This window comes from Carettochelys insculpta, chromosome 23 (genome assembly GCF_033958435.1).
Source record: "Carettochelys insculpta isolate YL-2023 chromosome 23, ASM3395843v1, whole genome shotgun sequence".
Taxonomy (NCBI): Eukaryota; Metazoa; Chordata; order Testudines; family Carettochelyidae; genus Carettochelys; species Carettochelys insculpta.
Genome location: NC_134159.1, coordinates 1,089,308 through 1,109,604, shown reverse-complemented (window position 1 = coordinate 1,109,604; position 20,297 = coordinate 1,089,308). Strand labels below are relative to the sequence as shown.

The 20,297-nt window shown below is 62.9% G+C and overlaps 1 protein-coding gene across 6 annotated transcripts in view; it reads left to right on the top strand.

Annotated features, from left to right (window-relative positions):
* RAP1GAP (RAP1 GTPase activating protein) overlaps nt 1–17,678 on the top strand; it is a 121,747-nt gene extending 104,069 nt beyond the window's left edge. For 4 of the 6 annotated variants that reach the window (XM_075018106.1, XM_075018104.1, XM_075018102.1 and 1 more), the window contains 9 exons: nt 1,562–1,693; nt 3,486–3,563; nt 5,251–5,360; nt 5,714–5,818; nt 7,063–7,183; nt 7,367–7,466; nt 9,172–9,275; nt 9,965–10,009; nt 15,406–17,678. In XM_075018106.1, coding sequence (XP_074874207.1) covers nt 1,562–1,693; nt 3,486–3,563; nt 5,251–5,360; nt 5,714–5,818; nt 7,063–7,183; nt 7,367–7,466; nt 9,172–9,275; nt 9,965–9,973 — 759 coding nt within the window. In that variant the 3' untranslated portion in view covers nt 9,974–10,009; nt 15,406–17,678. Of the gene's footprint in view, nt 1–1,561; nt 1,694–3,485; nt 3,564–5,250; nt 5,361–5,713; nt 5,819–7,062; nt 7,184–7,366; nt 7,467–9,171; nt 9,276–9,964; nt 10,010–14,186; nt 14,372–15,405 lie in introns of those variants that run through there. The other 2 variants (XM_075018103.1, XM_075018105.1) reach the window with 2 other exon arrangements.
* Nucleotides 17,679–20,297: the final 2,619 nt, after the last annotated feature.

The following is a 20,297-nucleotide window of genomic DNA, read 5'->3' as shown; positions in this document are numbered from 1 at the left end:
GGCTGAAGGGAAGGGGGGCCCACCCCTTAGCCCTTCGAGCCCTGCTCACCCTGCCCCCAGCGCCAGGTGTGGGGCCACAGCTCCCGGGGGACGGGGCTGGCAGAGGGGCTCGGGAATGGAAGCTGGGGCGACACATAGGAGCCGGGGCGGAGGCTGGGGCCGGAGCACAGCTGAGGACTGGGGCAGCTGGGTGGGCCCCACTGTGCCCCCAGACATTTGCCCATCACCCCCAGTGTCCCCGCAGCTGGGGGCTGCCTGAGCGGGAGGGAGTGGCTCCGGCGGTTAGAGCGGGGGCATGGAGGCAGGACTCCTGGGTCCCATCCCAGCGCTGCGTGTGCCTGTGGGTGTCACTCCCCGCTGGAGGGGAGGGATGAGAACTGCTACCCGCACAGGGTGGTGGGGCCAGGGGGTTAGGGCTGACCTGGCCTGTGGACTGGAAAGCCCCCCGCCCCCCCACACCCCTGGGACCGGAAGCAGCATGTCCCTCCCTGCCTTCAGCGTTGAAAGCAGCAAACAGCTCCAGCCGCTGCCAGCGCCCAGCCGGAAGGGGTTAAGCCCCTTGTGCTCCAGGCTCACAGAACCTGTCTCAGAGGTGCAGTGGGCCAGACCAGAGGTGGCTCAGCAGGGTTGTGCTGGGGGTCCGAGCAGCCCACACACCCTGGGGGGTACGAGGGTGGGGGGCTGCTGCAGGGCTGGGGCACAGACAGGCTGGAAGTAGCTTTCCTCCTGCCAGTGCAGAGCAGAGCTGAGCTGAGCTGAGCTGAGCTGGAGAAGGTCCCTGTGCTGGGCTTTGGCGCCTGCAGGGCCTGTCTCCCCTGGCCAGTCTGGAGCTCTCCCTGTGTGCTGGCCCAGCCAGAGGCAGCCAGGGGAGGGAAGGAGCTGGCCCGGTGGTGCTGATCTGATGAGCTCATGGTTCCGTGGGAGCACCCTGCCAGGGCGACAGCCGGAGCAGCGGGTGGGGCACAGCGGGGAGCATGGAAGGGCCAGGGGTGGGCAGCCGAGGTGACACAACCTGCCCGTGCTCACCCTCGCCGCAGCCAGCAGCCAGTGAAGTGGGCACAGCAGGGGAGCAGCCGGCCCGAACGCTGCAACTGGGCCCACCCACCCGCCACTGCAGCCGCCTCACCCGCATCAGCACCCACTGGACCCCCGCCCCGCCCGACACACTGGGCAGCTGGCGAGCCAGGGTCCAGCCAGCAGCAGGGCCCCCAGCAGTGGCAGCGGGAGGGCCGGAAAATACGGTACATTGGCCCATCTTTTCCAAAAGAACAGGGAGAGCGGCAGGAAGGGTAAATGTGGGACCCTCCCTTTGACACTGGGCAGCTGCTCACCCTCCAACAAGGTGGCCTAGGGCGAGACCGTGGCAGCCTCGCCCAGCCCAGCCTGTGCCACCGGCAGAGCCCCGCGTGCGGGGACGGGCTTTGTCTCGGACTCTGCTCCCCACAGCCCCCTGCTTGCCGCTCAGAGCACGTCTCTCCCCTCCGGCCAACTGCAGCTCCACCTTGCGGCGCAGTCCGGAGCCGCGCAGGCAGCCCCTGACGGCGAGTGAATTCCCTTTCAGCGCGTGATCCGCAGCCGCAGCCAGTCCATGGACGCCATGGGCCTCAGCAGCAAGAAGCAGAGCGTGGTGTCAACCAGCCACAGCGGCAGCTTCGGCCACAGCAACCCAGAAATGGGCAAAACCGCCGGCCTGGTGAGCGCACCCAGCCCCGCACCGCCCTGGGCCTGCTTCTGCTCCGAGCCACGCCCGGCTGCCCCTTCTGCTCCCTCGCTGGCCAGTGCCCCCGTCCCCTCTGTGTCTGCCTGCCTCCCGCCTGCTCAGCGTGGGCCCCGCGGCCATCTGGCCACACCTGGCCCTTCCGCCTTCGGTGGCTGTGGCCGGAGCTCTAGCCCGTCTCTCTGCACTCCGGCAGGGGCCTGGGGCGATGGTTCCCTGGCAGAGCTGGTGGGGGCGGGGTGGCCCTGCTCCCGGCGTTCCCAGGCAGCTGCCCAGAGACCCCGTAGTCACTGCGCTTTGGCCTGGCTGGCAGGTGCCTCAGGGCAGGTTCTGCAGCAGGGAGCGGGGCCACAGGAGGGGCCGCCCTGACCTCGTCCAGCAGCCACAGGCGCTGCCGCTTTGCCGGAGGGGGACCTGCCATTCCAGTGGAAGCCGCAGGCTGGGAGTGTGCTGGAGGGGGTGGGCCAGGGGGCTCTCACTCTCACCCCAGCTCCGTCCGCTCCAGCCCTGGGGACCAGGACCCACCCTTTGCTCTCGGGGGCGGTTGCTGTTACGGCAGCATCTCCAGTGGAGGGACTGAGGGGCAGCGATAGGCCCATGTGGGTCCCATGGCTCTGCCAGCCCAGCCAGAGCACCGCCCTGCCCCAGTGCAAGGTTTGCCTTTGGCTTTGCCGGGAGCATTAACTGCCCTGCTGTGTGGCCCAGCCTGGCCCGGCGGCAGTGTGGTCTCGTGGTTAGCGCAGGGGAGCAGAGTCGGAACTGCCAGGTTCCTCGCCCCGCTCGTCATTGCCTTGTTCTGTGCCTCAGTTTCCCTGTCTGTGCCGGGCAGGGCAGGGTGGAGGCTGCAGACAGCGGGTCGAGGTTAGGGCAGAGCAAAGCACCAGTGTCAGGCCCTGTGGGTGGGTGAGATCAGCCAGGCCTCAGAACTAGTCCCCTGCTCTTAGGCATGGGCTCCATCGTGAGGCCATGCCCCTGCACTGCACTGCACTGCACCCAGCTCCAGCTGCCCCTCGTGCAGCGGCTCTGCTGGGTGAGTGTGGGCAGAGCCAGGTGAGGCCGGAGGGAGTCCCAGGATGTGGCAGCCACGGAGCACGTGGGCGAAAGGGGGCCTGTTTGTGTGCCCTGAAGGAGGCCCCAGGCCCCAGCGTTGGGCGGGAGTGAGCTGGGGCTGCGCTCAGGCCGGGAACTTGGCCTGCTGGTGCTACTGCCCTGGAGAACCACAAGGGCTGGTGCCTCAGCACGCAGCCAAGCCCCGTGGAGACAGCAGGGCTGGGCTGCCTGGCTGGGCTGTGGGGCAGGCTGGGTGTCAGAAGCCTGGGGTGTTATCCCTGGCTGGGATACTCATGCTGGGGGTAGCCTTAGGCAAACCCTGGCCTCCTCTGGGCCTCACTTTCCCCAGTTGTGAGAGAGTGACCTGCCCAGGGCCGGGTGCAAGGAGGAGTTTGCTCTTATCCACGAAGCTGGCCCTGCGCTAGGCCCCTTCTCTGCTGTCCGATGCAGCCCAGCCCGTTCCCCAGATGCCCCCGCTGCACCAGCCCTCCAGCACCCCCGAGAACAGCCCACCGGCATCAACCCACAGCTGCTGCATGGCCCCTCCCCAGGCACAGAGCCCCCGATGCCCAAGACGTCCTGCCAGGGGCAGCTCCCGGGCACCCTCAGCGAGCCCTTTGTGATGATGCTCAAACCATTTGTTTTTGCATGACTCTCTTCTCTTTCTCTCCCCGTCTCCCCTCCCTCGCTCTGCTTCTCTCCTCTGGCCGCTTGCCAGTCATTGCTTGTCCCTGGAAAAGTGCCAAGTAGGTGTGGACGCCGAGGCAGCGCCATAGGGATAGGAACCATAGAAGAGGTTAACGTCTCTCTCTCTCTCCCAGTCCCCACACCCTCCTGCTCTGGAGCCAGCACTGTGTGTGCTGTGGGGGAGCTGGGCCATGTGGGGCTCGGGGGTGGTCAGGCCTGGCTGCCCGCAGGGCTGAGCCAGGAGCCTCACCTCGCTGCAACTAAATCTGGGGGTCCAGGTGGGGGGCAAGTCAGCCTTCGGTCCTGCTACCTTCCACCCCTTGGGTGTCCAGCCCCCTCGGCTGCCCAGGGCAGAGCAATGCCCCTCTGCCTCTCTGCAGAGTGAGCCGGCTTTCCCCACGCCGCTTCCTCTACACCCCCCAGGCCACGGCTGGCCCAGCAGGTACCAACTCCAGCTCCAGCGCGCGCCAGCTGCTAAGGCGCCCGCTCTGCTGGGAGGGGCAGCCGGTGGTGCCAGTCTGCTAGAGCTCCGCCCCCACCCCACGCCCACTGGGTAGGTGCCTCCTGGAGCGCTGGGAGGCCTGGCCCTGGCAGGCGAGCACAGTGCCACAGGTGGCTGGGCTGGCTTCAGAGGCTTGGGGTGGAGATTGCAGGGGCTCACCTGGGTGCAGCCCGGCCTTCACCAGCAGGAGGCTGATGCCAGGCTGTGCTGGGCAGGCTGACCACCAGTGCCTGCAGCCCAGCCCTCCCCAGAGCCCAGTACCAGCCCTGGGCCTTGGCAGATGTGAATTCAGTGACACAGCTGGGTCCCCAGCTGTGCCAGCCATTCTGCTTGCTGCTCTCCGATCTGCATGACGGGGCCAAGCCAGACCGGCCCCTGGCCTGACCCCCGCTTCTGCCCCCCACATGCCCCTCACCAGCCAGCGTCCTGGTGCCCAGGAGATCCTTCAGTGCCCACCAGCTATGGGCGCAGCTGCTGTGCATGACCCTGCTTGAGCTGGCAGGCAGTGCAATCCAGCGGTTAGAGGAAGGGACCCAGGAGTCCAGACTCCTGTGTTGCTCTCCTGTCCAGCCCGCCCTTAGCTGTGCCTCAGTTTCCCCAACTGTAAAAGAGGGGCAGTGGTACCTTCCTCATAGTGTTTCATTCCAGTCCTGCCGTGCTCGGCCAGCCCCACGGGAAAGGTGCAGGGTGCCGGGCTCTGCACAGGCAGCCGCGGCCAGGCAAGGTCACTTCCCCCCATGCTGGGGACCCTGGATGAGAGGCCGGACTGCCTGCAGGAGCTGCCTCCAGCCCCTCTGGCAGGGTGCAAGCTGCCAGAGTGCCCCCCAGCGGCTTGGAGCCCTTCCCTTGGATAGTCACTCACCCCCCCCACAGCACCAGGCCCAGACCCCGTCAGCCCTGCCCTGCCCCAGTCCCTGCCCTGTGCCAGCACCATGTGGCACCATGTGCCAGGGCAGAGTCACCACAGACTCCCTCCACCCCACCCTGCCTGGTGGTGCTGCAGCTGAAGGAGGTGGTGGGCTGTCGGTGGCACTGAGTCCAGCCTTCATGGCACCCGGGCTCCCTCGTGGCAGATGGCCCTGAGCAGGAGCCCATGGGCCTCTGGTTCCCTGCTGAGTGTGGGGGGCACCCCTGGGATGGGGGTGGCTGCCCATCGCTGGCTTGGCTCCAGCTGGCGCGGGTTTGCCATGGGGCCAGTTCCACCCGTTCGGCGCGGGACCCTGGGTGGGCAGAGCCCCACGGGAAGCCTGGGCTGCCCCCCGCTGTCTGGCTGATGGGCTCCACCCTGCTCCAGTCTCTGATTGTTCCTGGGAAGAGCCCGACGCGGAAGAAATCAGGTCCCTTCAGCCCCCGGCGGAGCAGCGCCATCGGCATTGAGAACATCCAGGAGGTCCAGGAGAAAAGGTGGGGGAGCAGGGGCGGAGCGGGGCTGCCCAGGCCTGCAAGGGGGTGCGCTGCCTCCATTCACCCCCTGCCCCGGAGGAGAAAGCTGGGCCCTGCCCCAGCCCCAAGAGGGGATGGACAGGAGGGGTTGCCCTGGGCACAGAGCCACCCCCCTGGCACCTTGCCACGGCTCTCCCAAGCCGGGCGTGGCCCTGGACAGAGGGCTGGGGCAGGCTGGGCATGGGCTGCCCCCGAGAGAGCAGCCTGGCCCTGGTCTCAGCCCAGCTTGGCCCCAAGGGGTGGGGACCCTGCCACGGCCCGGGGGCAGGGACCCAGGCACACCTGGCCAAGCCCGTCACTGGCACCTCTCGCAGGGCCAGCCCGCAGAAGACGCCTGACAGCGGCCACGTGTCCCAGGAGCCCAAGTCAGAGAACTCGTCCGACCGGAGCTCGCCGGAGATGCCCACCACGAAGAACCGGTGAGTCCCTCCCTGCTGGGCCAGGCAGGGCACTGCCCCGAACCGCCCGGGGACTTGGGGCGCTGGGGCTGCTGCGCCTGGTGGGGAGGGAGAAGAGCGCCCAGAGAAGCTCCCCAGGGGCGCAGGAGCCTTCGCAGGGCAGCCGCACGAATGGGTCCAAGGGCATCCGGTGAGGGCGTGTGCCCTGCCTCTCCAGCCGGGGGCAAAGGGAAGGGACGTCGTGGGGGCACCAGCTCGCACTGCCGTGTCCCTGGGGGGGATGGGTGCGGGTGGGGGGTCACTGCCGTGTCCGTGCGGGGGGGATGGGTGCGGGTGGGGGGTCACTGCCGTGTCCGTGGGGGGGATGGGTGCGGGTGGGAGGTCACTGCCGTGTCCGTGGGTGGGGGGGATGGGTGCGGGTGGGAGGTCACAGCCGTGTCCCTGGGGGGGATGGGTGCGGGTGGGAGGTCACTGCCGTGTCCGTGGGTGGGGGGGATGGGTGCGGGTGGGGGGTCACTGCCGTGTCCCTGGGGGGGGGATGGGTGCGGGTGGGGGGTCACTGCCGTGTCCCTGGGGGGGATGGGTGCGGGTGGGGGGTCACTGCCGTGTCTCTGCAGGGGGCGGATGGGTGCGGGTGGGAGGTCACTGCCGTGTCCCTGGGGGGGATGGGTGCGGGTGGGGGGTCACTGCCGTGTCTCTGCAGGGGGGGGATGGGTGCGGGTGGGGGGTCACTGCCGTGTCCGTGGGTGGGGGGGATGGGTGCGGGTGGGAGGTCACTGCCGTGTCCCTGGGGGGGATGGGTGCGGGTGGGGGTCACTGCCGTGTCCCTGGGGGGGGGATGGGTGCGGGTGGGGGGTCACTGTCGTGTCCCTGGGGGGGGGATGGGTGCGGGTGGGGGGTCACTGCCTTGTCCCTGGCGGGGATGGGTGCGGGTGGGGGGTCACTGCCGTGTCTCTGCAGGGGGGGGATGGGTGCGGGTGGGGGGTCACTGTCATGTCCCTGGGGGGGGGATGGGTGCGGGTGGGGGGTCACTGTCGTGTCCCTGGGGGGGGGATGGGTGCGGGTGGGGGGTCACTGCCATGTCCCTGGGGGGGGGATGGGTGCGGGTGGGGGGTCACTGCCTTGTCCCTGGCGGGGATGGGTGCGGGTGGGGGGTCACTGCCGTGTCTCTGCAGGGGGGGGATGGGTGCGGGTGGGGGGTCACTGCCGTGTCTCTGCAGGGGGGGGATGGGTGCGGGTGGGGGGTCACTGCCGTGTCTCTGCAGGGGGGAGCTGGCCACGCGGCGGCCAGAGGTGCTGCAGGATTTCTCCGGCTCCTCCTCCAGCGCGAGCAGCTTCGGCAGCGTGGCGGAAGAGCAGGCGGGCGTGGAGGATGACACAGGCACGGTAAGTGGGGTGCTTGGCAGGCCGGCTTTGCCCACTGGGGCTAGCGGCTGAGTGGCCCTTTGTGTGCAGGGCAGGTCCCCGCTGGCCAGGGGGTCTCAGCCCCGGGGCCTGTCCCCTGGGTGGGGGGGGCGCAGAGCCTGGGAAGTGTCTGCCTCACCCCCCCGCCTTGTTCTGTGTGTGCAGGAGAGCAAGTCCTCCGGGACGCCCCGCAAGCAAGACTCCTTCTCTTACAGCACGTGGCTGGGTGACAGCGTCGCCGCCGCCAGTGGGGGCAGCTCTCCAGGTACCTGCCCGCAGCCCCACCCAGCATCCTCCCCACTCCACCTTTCCTCTGCCCTCAGCACTGCCCCCGAGCCCCCCGGGACACCAGCCCAGCCTGTGCCCCAGAGCCACCCCAGAGGGCTCCCAGCACAGTGCAAGCCGAGCCAAGTGCCCCTCACTGCCTTACCGTCGCCCTGTCCACACTCTGCTGAGCACCGTACCACTGCGGCGGCTTCAGTGTCTCCTGCTGCGCCGGCCTTGTCAGAGAGCGGCTCACGCTGGGCCGGACGCCCCACGCCTCAGCCCAGCCTCGGGGGCAGCCAGAGGAGCAGCCGGTAGTCACTAGCTCTGGCAGAATGCGTCTCATCGCTGTGTCATGGGGCCCTGGCAGGCGGAGCTGTGCCTCGCTTTTATAGATGGGAAACCGAGGCAGCCAGCCCTTCCCCAGGGTCACACAGGAGGGCCCTGGCAGGGCAGGGAAGAGAGCCCCAGTGCAGTGTGCTGCCCGCGAGACGGCACTGTGATGGGGTTCTGGGGTCCCCCAGGCTCTGCACCCCATCCGCAGGCAGGAGTGACTCTCACTCAGCAGGAGAACAGCGGGTTTATTAGCCGACAGGACACAGCATTGTACAGAGGAGTCAGTACAGCGGGCAGAGACAGCCAGTCCAATCCATGCTGGGGAGAGGAGGCCCCGAGGGGCCCCCAGAGCTGGGGCCTTGCCCCCTCCTTGGTCTCTCTCTCCCTCAGCCCAGACTAACTGCTTCCAACTCCCAGTTCCAATTCAAACCCCTCAGGCTCCACCTCCTCCTTTGTCTGCAGTACAAAGGTGTTACCTGGTCGTCAAGGTTAACCTCAGCAGGAGCCCCACACCCTCTGTGAGTCACTCACATACACAGGTATCCCCCACTCCATAGATGGGAAACCGAGGCAGCCAGCCCTTCCCCAGGGTCACACAGGAGGGCCCTGGCAGGGCAGGGAAGAGAGCCCCCGTGCAGTGTGCTGCCCGCGAGACGGCACTCTTACCCATGCTGGGGGGCAGCACCTCGGGGGATCACAGAACTGAAAAGGCTTCAAACTCTTCAAAGGCAGCCTGGCTGGGAGGGCATGAGAAGTGCCCCAGCAGGGAGGCAGCCGGGCCCCAAGCTTGGGTCCTGCTGCCGTGGGGTGTGGGGGAGCTGAGGCCCTGCTTGCACTGCAGGAGGCTGCCAGAGATGCATGCGGGAAGCATGCGCCATCAGCTGAGGGTGGCTTCTGCGCAGCCATGGGCCTTTGTGCCCCTGGGAGCAGAAATGGGCCAGTGAAAGCTGCTTGTGCCGGGGCTTCTGCTGCCCCATAACACTGGCATGAGGCCTCTGCACCCTCCCTGCCCCCGGCCAGGACTGGATCAGGCTGGGGTCAAGGGGCATTACCCACGGCTATCCTTCAGAGGACGTTGAGAAGCAGGTGTAAGTTAGAGCAGCCCCAAGGGTGCTGTAACTTACACCAGTTCCTTGCAGGCCTGTGTGTGGCCCCATTAGACAAGGAATGCTCTAAGCTGTCCTTCCTTCCCTGTTCCTGCCCACTCTCTGACGGGGGGTAGTGGGCATCAGCCCTCACACCGTCAGGTATAAGCCTGGGTCCCTACGTGCCTGGGCGCTACGTCTCTGCCTACCGCATGTCGGGCATTTAGCTCTCCCAGCTGTTCTTGGAGCTTGTGTCTCCCAACCCTGTGTGACTCTGCCTTCCAGGCCCCTCCCACTCTCCCCAGCCAGACCCCAGGAAACCTGGAGACCCTGCCTGTCCAGAGATCAAAATCCAGCTGGAGCGGTCTGAGCGGCACGCGCCCCATCTGGTGAGTGTGCTGGGGAAGGGCCAGAGCCCAAGCTGCTGCCACTTGTGTCACAGTCGGCCCCCAGCACCCCGCTTTGGGGCACAGGCCAGCAGCCACAGGACGGGGCGTAGGGGGACTGGGGCGAAGCTCATCAAAGCGCTCAGCAGGGCTGCATGTATCTGCCCCCCGAGGGGGCCGGTGCCACCGGCTGCAAAGGAGCCACGTTAGGCCCAGCTCCCGGCACTCTGCCATCCTGCCGGGTGCGGGTGGCCTGGGCCAAGGCAGCCGAGGGCCTCCTGGAGATCCATGCGGCTACCATAAGCTCAGCACCAGCGGGCAACACTGGGCCCTCACAGAGACGGCTTTTGTCCAGACCCCTGGGCCAGGCAGCGCAGGCTGCGGCCACCCCTGTGCAAGGGAGCCAAGCACACCGTTGGCACCGAACAGGCCAGATTGCCTCTGGGCACCGCCCGCTCCCTCGCTCAGGGCTCGGCCACATTAGCCAGGGCCCGAGTGCTCCGTCCCAGCTGGGGAGGCCATGGCCATAAGCCCTGGGCCAGCAACAGCCCCTCCTGTCAGCCTCGCCAGCCTGCAGGTGCCCAGCGATGGGTGTACTCTAGGCAGGCAGGCCCAAAGTGGGGGCTCCAGGGGCTGAGTCTGTGACCCCACTGTCGTGGTTAATGCCCCTGTCTGTGTGTCTGTCCCTGCAGAGCTGCTAGCCCCACACCGGGCTCCGTGGATGGGGTCCCCAGAAGGTCAGTGCCCTCTCTGCTCTGCTGCTTTCCTTTGGGTGGGATGGCTAGTGGGGGGCTGTGCAGGGCTTTGCTGGGGGCTGTGCAGGAGCTGGGCTGTGCAGAGCTCTGCTGGGGGCTGTGGGGGGATGGGCAGGGCTTTGCTGGGGCTGGGGGGGGATGGGCAGGGCTTCACCAGGGGTGTAAGAGGATGGGGTTTCTGTGCACAGCTAGAGAACTCAACCCAGAGCTTGACCGTACAGCTGTTCTGCTCCAGATGCTGAGCCACACAGTTTCTCTGAACATGAGACCCATTCTGTCCCCTTGCACCGGCCTGGCTCCGCGCGGCACTCGCAGTGAGGTGGCCACGCACCGCCACTTGGTCATAACAGGGCTGCTTCACACCCCTCAGTTCCCACTTTCCCTGGAGCACCTCCTACCTCCTGAGACACCTTCGCACTGCCTGCTCCAGGCCCTTCCCGAGCACAGCCAGGGGTTTCACACTCAGGCAGGTCCTGGCCTTCGGGAACTGAGACAAACTTCTCCACAGGCAGAAGACTGGCTCCTGCAGACAAGCACCTTTCCCGATCGCTCTCATTGACCTCACTGCTGTTCCCGGCAGTCGCCACACATGGCTCAGGAAAACGTCCAGGGGAATTCTCTTCCTCAGGAACTTTCCTAGACAGCAACTCACCTTCGTCTGGCCCCACAGGGACACTGCTCCCTTAAGCTGCAACCAGCTCCTGGGTTTCACCTCCACCCAGAACCAGCTCTGGTCCCTCAGGCGGATTTCCCACAATCCCCTTCCAGGCACACAGCTAGTACCACTAGACAATAGGTTAGCATCACTTTCGTCCCCTTTGCTACAAGCTTCCCCATTGCTAACAGGCAGCACAATGACCTTGCCCTCCTGCCCTTCCTGTGTCCCGGCTAGAGGATAGCTCTCACCGGACACAGCCCTCTCCTGCAACACCTCAGCATAAGGCAAAGAACAAGCACCACAATCATTTGGTCTCTGGGGCTCCCTGCTGAGACTAACTGGATCAGCCCAAGTTAAAGCATCATCCTCCCTAGGAGACACAGAACTAGGACCATTTCCTATCCGGAAGTGTTTGTTGGAGTACAGACTAACACAGCTACCTCTCTGTTACATTTCCTATCTGGGCTTCAGCCACACTCAGATCCAGATCTGGGATCTTGGCCCCATCTCGAGCCCCCACAGGCTCAGACAAAGGATTCGCTTCCCCAGAAGTCCCTTTTGCACATAAAAGTCTGGCTTTCTTAGGGGCACCTTCTTGAGATTCAGGCTTTTCCAAAGGCTCTGCTCCCTTCCTAGGCATGCTGCTGCTGTTCACCACACATCGCAGACACTCTCTCCTTTGTCCCAGCCCCCATGGCTGATTTCAGACACGTATCTGGATGGTAAGACAGATTCTTTCTCAGACAACTTGCCACTCCCAATGGACAAGCTGCTTCCCTGCACAGACACACAGGCACCCTTTTTTGGCCAGGCCTGGAAAAGCTTTTCCCAGGCCTGTCGTTGCCCATAGCAGACAAACTGCTCTCCTGCACAGACAATGGCAGATCACTCTGTGCTTCTTTAAACAAATCACTTTTCTCTGGCATACACCTGGAGAGGCTATTCACAGGCAATAGGCCAGACTTACTCTGCTCTTTGCCGCATTCACCTGAACTTCTTTCCTAACACCAACCTTACCCTTCTTCTTAGGTAGGGTTTGAACCTGATCCTTAACTTCAACTTGCTTCACAGAAACCTTCTCCTGTCTCTGGTCTAATTCCAAGTTCCCTTTTGGGACACCAGGTTCACATGCAGGGATCTCACTCAGACACACTGCTTTCCTGCGCAGACAAGCTGCTAACTTCCCCAGCCATGCATTCAGCAGGACTGTCTCCTTAGCTATTGCAATACGGGTTAGTCACAGAGAACTTCTCAGAGGTACACACATCCCCTTTACCAATCTGCCTGTTTCCTACAGGCAATACAGATGCAGACAAGTTACACAGACACTCATTGGCTGTGTCTACACGTGTACACTACTTCGAAGTAGCAGCACTAACTTCGAAATAGCACCCGTCGCGGCTACACGCATCGGGCGCTATTTCGAAGTTAACTTCAACGTTAGGCGGCGAGACGTCGAAGTCGCTAACCTCATGAGGGGATCGGAATAGCGCCCTACTTCGACGTTGAACGTCGAAGTAGGGACCGTGTAGACGATCCGCGTCCCGCCACGTCGAAATTGTGGGGTCCTCCATGGCAGCCATCAGCTGGGGGGTTGAGAGACGCTGTCTCTCCAGCCCATGCGGGGCTCTATGGTCACCGTGTGCAGCAGCCTTTAGCCCAGGGCTTCTGGCTGCTGCTGCTGCAGCGGGGGATTCATGCTGCATGCACAGGGTCTGCAACTCGTCGGCTCTGTGGATCTTGTGCTGTTTAGTGCAAGTGTGTCTGGGAGGGTCCCTTTAAGGGAGCGGCTTGCTGTTGAGTCCGCCCTGTGACCCTGTCTGCAGCTGTGCCTGGCACCCTTATTTCGATGTGTGCTACTGTGGCGTGTAGACGTTCCCTCGCAGCGCCTATTTCGATGTGGTGCTGTGCAACGTCGATGTTGAACATCGACGTTGCCAGCCCTGGAGGACGTGTAGACGTTATTCATCGAAATAGCCTATTTCGATGTCGCCACATCGAAATAGGCTACTTCGATGTAGGCTTCACGTGTGGACGTAGCCATTCGCACACACCCAATGTGTTACAATCAGAGCCCAAACCAGAAGTTACACACTGGATTTCCAAGCGTCTGCTGTTCTTGCTTCTCTGCTCTTGCTTCTCCTGCAGTGGTTTTACCTGCAATTCCATGGCTCCAAGTTCAGCTTCCACCTTTTTCATAAATTGGGCTTGCTCTATTTTTTCTCATCTAGCTTTTATTTTGGCCTCCTTTCTCAACTCTCTCAAATCGGCTTCTCTTTCTCTCCACTCAGCCGCTTCTCTTTCCAATTCAATTGCTCGTGCCAATTTTTCAGCTGCATCCACCCAGCACCACCCTGGCAACAAAGCATCAAGTTCTCCATCTGTGGCTTTGCTAAAGGAGATTTTTCTTCCTGGCATTCCCTTTCCAGGTATTCTCTTTCAACCTTCTCAAACCATTGCGAATTCTTTGCAACTGCACTTTAGCCAGGACTCTCCCACAACCCAAAACTCAGATTTAGACTAGCGTGGGGTCTGGATCCCCAGCTAAATTGACCAGGTTCTGAGGATCTTGCTGACTATGCCACTGTAATAGGATGGGGTTTCTGGGCACAGCTTGAGAAATCAATCCAGGGTAACTGTGCTTAAAATCCAGGCCACTTACAGCCTCAGGCTGGGATTTCCTTCTCCCTAAGAAATTTTGGAACATAAGCTTCTGACGAAGCAGGTCTTTGCCCACGAAAGCTTATGCTCTACAATATCTGTTAGTCTATAAAGTGCCACAGGACTTGTTGTTTTTGAAGATACAGACTAACACAGCTCCCCTCTGATACTTCTCACTAAGGCGAATCCAACCAGCCAGAAGTCATACAAGCAAACTCACAGGCTTCAAAGCTGCTCTACCAGCCCAGACTGGTGACCCCAAATTCAAGTGAGAGGTTATTAAACCTGTTTCACCAAACACCACACACGTTCTTCCACGCCCCAAAGGGTCCAGCCCCAGTTCCTGGTCAATATATATTTGGATTTGACCCAAATCAACACGCTCAGCAATTCTTTAGATCTAAATACCTAAAGATTTACTAATAAAAAAGAGAGGACAGGGTTAGAGAGAATCGTTAAAGCAATACTTTACATACATCAGTTGCAGCTGTTGACTCAGGCTAGTGATGTTACTTGCTGATTCTTGAAAGTTTCTGAAGGTCCATTTCGGGTTCCATCATTTCAGTTACTGGAGCATTGTAGATCAGCCCCTGGGGTCCACATGCTGGGACATGGGCCCTTGGAGACAGGCAGAGGTACTGAAGGACAAAAGATCTGAGATGCAGATTGCTAAGTCCACACCACCCTTTCTGTTCAGGGACAAAGCCCCTTCTTCTTCCCCTAGTTGCCTTGCAGGTCCGCCCCCACCTGACTCAGATGGGCTGTAGTGGCGAACTGCCAATGGGTGAATCCCAAGAGACGGTCTCCAATTTCTGAAAGGGGCCTGTTCCTTTGTCTCAGTCCAGGTCACCTGACCAGAGGGCTGCATCCCATTGACGAGACCCAAGTGTGTGAAATGTGGATTGGACGAGCCTTTGTTAACAGTCCATTAGCCCGGCTGGCGTGGCAGTCACACCTCCCGTTGTGAAGCTTAGCACTAAAGCATTGCTAACACGGCCGGCCACAGAGCTAAACTTTACCTACAGACACACAAGCAGCATAGAGAGAGTCAGGGCATCCTCGGCTTTCATTGGACACTTCACATGTCCCCCCCAGCACAATATTTGGGGCCAATAGGCACACTGGGCATTAAAATGGCTTCCAGACCCAATATAAAAATCCAGTCACTTGATAGGAGGCTGGGCCGGGCTTTGCTGGGGGCTGGGGCTGGATGTTGGGGGGCTGGGGGGGCTTTGCTGGGGGCTGGGGCTGGATGTTCGGGGGCTGGGCTGGGGGGGGGGCTTTGCTGGGGGCTGGGGCTGGATGTTCAGGGCTGGGCTGGGGGGGGCTTTGCTGGGGGCTGGGGCTGGATGTTCAGGGCTGGGCTGGGGGGGGCTTTGCGGGGGGCTGGGGCTGGATGTTTGGGGGCTGGGCTGGGCTAGGCTTTGCTGGGGGCTGGGGCTGGATGTTCGGGGGCTGGGCTGGGCCGGGCTTTGCTGGGTGCTGGGGCTGGATGATTATGGGGGGTGCTGGGAATCACTCCCTGTCCCACTGAGGCTGCTCTGCTGCTGGGAGTACAGGCACCCCCCACCTTAAGACTTTGCCACTGTTGGGGGCTGGCACAGAGCCGGGCCCTGGGCCTTGTGCCAAGTCAGCAGCCAGCTCTGTGCTGCTCTCTGCAAGCGGGAGTGTGTCCAGCTCCCGGGCTGCCCGCCCCTGGAAGGCAGCATGTGCCGTCCATTAGCGGCATTGCTCCCTCAGTGCTCCTGGGCAGGGGGTCTCCAGGGTCCCCCAGGGAGCCCTATGGCGCAGATGACAGCTGCAGGGAAAGGAATCCCCCTCACAGGCCGGACCCCTCCGACTCCCCGGCCACCCCGGGGCCTGGCCGACACTTGGACACTGAGCCTCTCCACGTGGGCAGAGCCCACAGAGCGCCAGCCCGCTGGCACCGGAGCAGGGTTTCACCTGGGGGGTCCCCATTCCTCTTGGTCTCCCCAGGCCTTGGGCACCAGCCCGGCCCGGCCCAGCCTGCCGTCCCTTCCACCTCGTACCACAGTGACCCTGGTCTGTTCTTCCCCAGCCAGAGGAGATGGGACTCACGCCCGTGCCCAGCCCCCTCGCCCCTGCTCTCCTTTGCCTGGCACCCACCCAAGAAGCACAAGTGGGAGGGCTGACGGAGGGCCCCATGTGCCGTCATGGTGGAAGACAACTCCCCAGCGCTGAAGCAGCAGCCAGGCCAGCTCCCTCCTCCCTTCTGCACCGAGCTTCCAGGGGCTGGCTGCTGAGAGCTGAGCAGGCCACACTGCATGGTCACCCGTCCACGCCCAGAGCCTTCCCCATAGCCACCGAGACCTTGCAAGAGGCTCCCAGGGCCCTGCTTGTCAGCTGCTCCGCCCCCACCCAGCTCAGCCTGCCTTGCACTGTGCGTACGACACAGGATGTGCCCGGCCCTTGGACCCTGGGGCATCTGCCAGGCCCTGAAGGACCTCGCTCAGCCGCCAGGCCCTACACCTGTGACGGGACAATCACTGCATGCTGCTAGATCCCCTGCCCCACCTCTCCCTGCGCAGCTGGGTCCCCCAGGGCCTCCCACAGGGCTGTCCTTAGGAGCCTGCCTCAGCCCCAGAGAAGGGTAGTGCACAGGGCCCCGGGAGCCAGCTCTGGATGGTCCCTGGGCGAAGGAGGGATTGGGAGACATGGTGAATGGGAAGTGGGACCTGGGTCCAGGGAGGCCTGGCTCCGGCCCAGACGGCCACGCCGCCCCAAGGCGCTCCGTCGGCAGGGAGGTGGCAGCAGATGGCGCTGGCTGGTAGCAGGGCGTAAACGTCCCCAGCTGTGCACAGCCACCTCTGGCCCTCGGCAGCTGTGGCACTTGGCTGGGGCTCATGGGGAGGGAGGCGCCAAGCCTGGAATGGCTCTTCTCTCTGGAGCCCTTCCCTCTCCCCGTCTTCACCCCCATCTCCTCCACCTGGCACCTGGCTCATCTGAGAGCCGGGGCTGGCCAGGGCCTGGTGGGTGTAAGCCGGGGGGTTCTCTGCCCCTCTAGCCAAGACCCCTCACTCAGTAACATAGGGCTGCAGCCTTCCCAGCAGCGCCCCTGCAGAGCGCCCACGCTGTGGCAGCCTGTGTCCTAGCACTGCGTGAGCCTGGCAGCATGGAGGGGCCCCAGCCCCGGCCCCCAGCGACCCCCATACACTCCGCAACCATTGCTGTCGCTGTGCCCTGCGGCCAGCGGAGGGCGCCCCAGCCCCACGCCGGCTCCCGCAGAGACCGGCAGGAAGCAGCCGGGGTGGCGCTTTTGCACTGGGGCCCTGGGCACATGGGCTGGGCTTCACCCTGTCCCGCTTAGGGCACCAGGCCGAGCGCAGAGGAGCCAGAGTGTGTGTGAACCCCTCAGTGGGCCAGTGCTTGACCCCCTTCGAGTGAATTCGCCCAAAGAGCTGAGGGCCGGCGTGCCCACCGCAGCCACCCAGGTTACTCCTGGCCCCAGCCAGCTGCCTGCTGGGCTGGTCACCAGGGCAGAGGTGGCGGGCGCTGCCTGGGCAGAAACACTAATTCATGTTTTAAAAACACTCCCTGCGCTCTTTTCGTTTGGGTTTGGAGGGGCAAACGGCTTCGCTAGCCCAAAGGGGCGTTGTCACAAGCACCCGTCTGCTCAAACTGCTGGTTTGTTGGTGGAAAATATTTTAACCCAGAAATGTTCTGTTGCCATTTTTTCATTGACAGACTGGAACAGTTTGACCAAAGTGACACATGGGTGCCAGGACTCCCCAGTCCCAGCCAGGCCCTCCCCACAAAACCTGGGCCAGGGAGAAGTTTGACCAAATAAAAATCATTTTGCTAAAAATACCCGGGGGGGGAGTTTGCCAGCTGTGATATTAACCTCTTATGTGGCACTGCCCAGGCGTGTGAGTACCAGCTTGTGCTGTGATCACAAAGCACACATGCTGCACTGTGCTGCTCACCAGGGCCACCCACTGGCCTCCGCAGGGGCCACCAGCCCTTGCAATTCATTAGCTCCTGAAACCAGAGGCCCTTGGTGTGTAGCTGAGGAAGGTCTGTGTTACTGTGGAGCGTGCGTTGCACAGAGAAAGGCAGACTGTGGGCACGAAGGTACAAAGCCATGACGTGTATGTATTTAAGTTTAAACTGCCTCCTGTCAGTGTAACACAGCTATGCTGTGAACACCCAGGGTATTTTATGTCTATGTTGTAGTCATTTTTTAAAGCGACATAAAATGTACCAGATCCAATTCTAAATTAATGTTCAGAAACTAATTTTTTAAAATCAGAGATTGTGTTCGTGGTCCCTGTGATGTAAGTATGAAATAAAGTTCTATTTATCACTGTTGTAAGCCGACGCTCTTGGAGAAATGATTGTTGAGCGGCAGCACCCCCATGGTGGGTTTAGGGAGCAGGGGGCCTGAAGGCCAAAGCATCCGGCCTAGCCGTGGCCCAACCAGGGCCGATCCTTGGCCTAGCTCAAGGCTGTTATAGGCAAGGATTGTGGTGTTGATGGGGTGAATCCCACACCAAGGCAGGGCTGTGCCACATGGCCCATTTCTCAGATTGTGCCACTGAGGCAGACTAAGGGTAATTTTTTAAGTGCCCCCCAGTTGTGGTGCCAGACCTGAAGTACCTTGGCCCAGAGACAGGAAGGTAGGAGCACCTAATTCCACTGATGTCTGAGGGCCCGGGCCCTTGAACCTTCTTTCCAAAAGGGCCAGGCCCCAGCTCCTGACGAGTGGGGCTCAGGAACCTGTGAAGCAGGTCCCGGCTTGTCAGTTCACCAAAAGTCAGCGGGACTGGAGTCTGCTTCCCCGGGAGCTGTGCTGCAGCTAAGTCAGGAGCCCTGGGCTCAGCCGCAGCCAAACACAGGGCTGTGGGCCAGCTACCCAGCTGCAAGCCAGGCTGGGACCCAAGGGCTCAGGAGCAGTGGCTGGAACCCAGCGGTCACGCGGTCAGCTGTCCCTCCTGCCAGACCTGACTGCTGTGTTCTCCTGCTCCGCCCCGGCCCATGTCAGCTAAAGTGCAGGATCGGGATGCCCACCCCTGGGACGTAACTGCTCTGCTTTGGGTCCATCCTGGGGCTCAGGGTGATGCTGCTACCGTGTCTCCAAGAGCCACTAGATGGCGCAGGGACCTCGTGGTCTTGCGTCCAAGTGCCGGGGCGGGGGTGGATGGGGTGGAGGGGGATCTGCCCCTGCCAGGGCACAGAACCAGCGGGTCCCTGGCAACCCAGCAGGGACGGGCTGCACAGCAACGGGCGGGTGGCGCAGGGGCACTGCCTGCGGAGCAAGCGCTGGGAACAGGCAGCTCCCAGCTCACGGGGTCGTCTCTAATGGGTGATGAGCGCCTCCATCCCAGCCTCTGCCACCAGCTGCTCCAGTGTAACCTGGCCTCTCCAGGCACCCCAAGCGAGCGACCGGAGCCGCTCCAGAAAGGCCCCTCTCGCCCACGCAGGCGGCTGGGGATTGTTCGGGGGAGGTGAATAGATTCTTTGTCGATCGCAGCCCAGGGTGGGATTCACCCGAGGTGCCAGTGGGGACAGGGACGTTGGGTGTCCCAAGCTCAGCCGCACCCTGCAGCGTCCCCCTCCGCGGGCCGGCCTGTGGGAAGCCCCTGCTGCATGCGACATCCCCTGACCTATTGTTAGAACAACTCGAGGCCCCAAAGACTGGAGCATTAACTGGTGCACTCCCTGCTCCTTCGGCCAATCCCTGCAGCAGCTCACAGCTGTTGGCCCTGGAGCTGCAGGCTGCGTGTAAGCTCCGGGCACCTCTGCTGGGCCTGGTGGCTGTGGGGGAGCATATGTGGGCAGCAGGGAATTCCCTCCCAGGCACGGGTCCGGGCTGGCCGTTCCCCTGGAGGAGGCCAGACCCAATGGCAGAGGGACTGGGATGTGGCCATGCTGAGTCTGGCAGGGCCTCCTGCTTCAGGGAACGGGAACACCCTGGGGCGCACAGAGCCAATGAATGGGGGGGGCCCAGTCCCCAGCAGCCAGCCCTGCCCTGTGCTGGAGCTTGTGCCATGGCTGGGCCGCAGGCAGGCCCCGGCTCTGCTCGTGAGCCACATATGGTGCAGGCGGCTCAGGCACCCAAGTGGCGCTAGCAGAGCAGTCAGCTGCACTCCTGTGCCTCACGCTGGCTGCGCGAGGACAAGGGGTGCTTGTCACCTCAGCCTTACGCCTGTGCTTACTGCACTCACCTGGGCCATGGCAGGCCCAGAGTTGCATCTCCACTGCCTGAGGAGAGAAGGGGCTTGGCCGGGGTCCCCCCCAGGAGTGTGCACTGCCTGGTGGGTGCAAAGCAATCAGGTGCCCCCTCAGCCAGGCCTCGAGTCCTGCAGCATTACCCCCCCTGGCGCAGCCTGCAGCAGGTGCGGGGGGGGGGCGCGGTTGCCTGTCTGTCTGGGGAGCACCCTGGGATGGCCAAGTGCCTTGTGCACATGCCGTGGTGCTGAGGGAACCTCTCGTCCGGCCAACATCAAAAGGGCTGTGTTCAGGGGCAGCCGGCCTTCAGCACAACAGCCTGGAGATGCATCTCATAGAGCTGGACGGGCCCTCCAGAGCTCATCCCATCCAGCCTCGTGCCCTCTTGGCAGGGCCCAGCGCCAGCCCTTTTGTTTTTTTAAAATCTACTTGCCCCAGGTCCCTCAATGGCCCCTCAAGGACTGCGCTCACAGCCCTGGGTTTAGCAGGCCGGTGCTCAGATCACTGCACTACGCTGGAGCTGGGGTCGCAAGGCTGAGCACAGAGGGGCCAGTGTGGCTGAATGGACAAGGTGGTGCAAACTGCTGCAGGCGACCTCGGACCATCATGGCCGCTAAGCTTGTCTCCGTATCCCCGGCTATAACGCAAGGGTATCAGCGCTGACCCCCCTCCCTGAGTGCTGTGCAACTGGCTGGGCTGTTTGCACTCTTGGGAGCAGGTCCCATGTCCACCTGCTCCCCGGCCGTTGGGACGAGTGCCCGT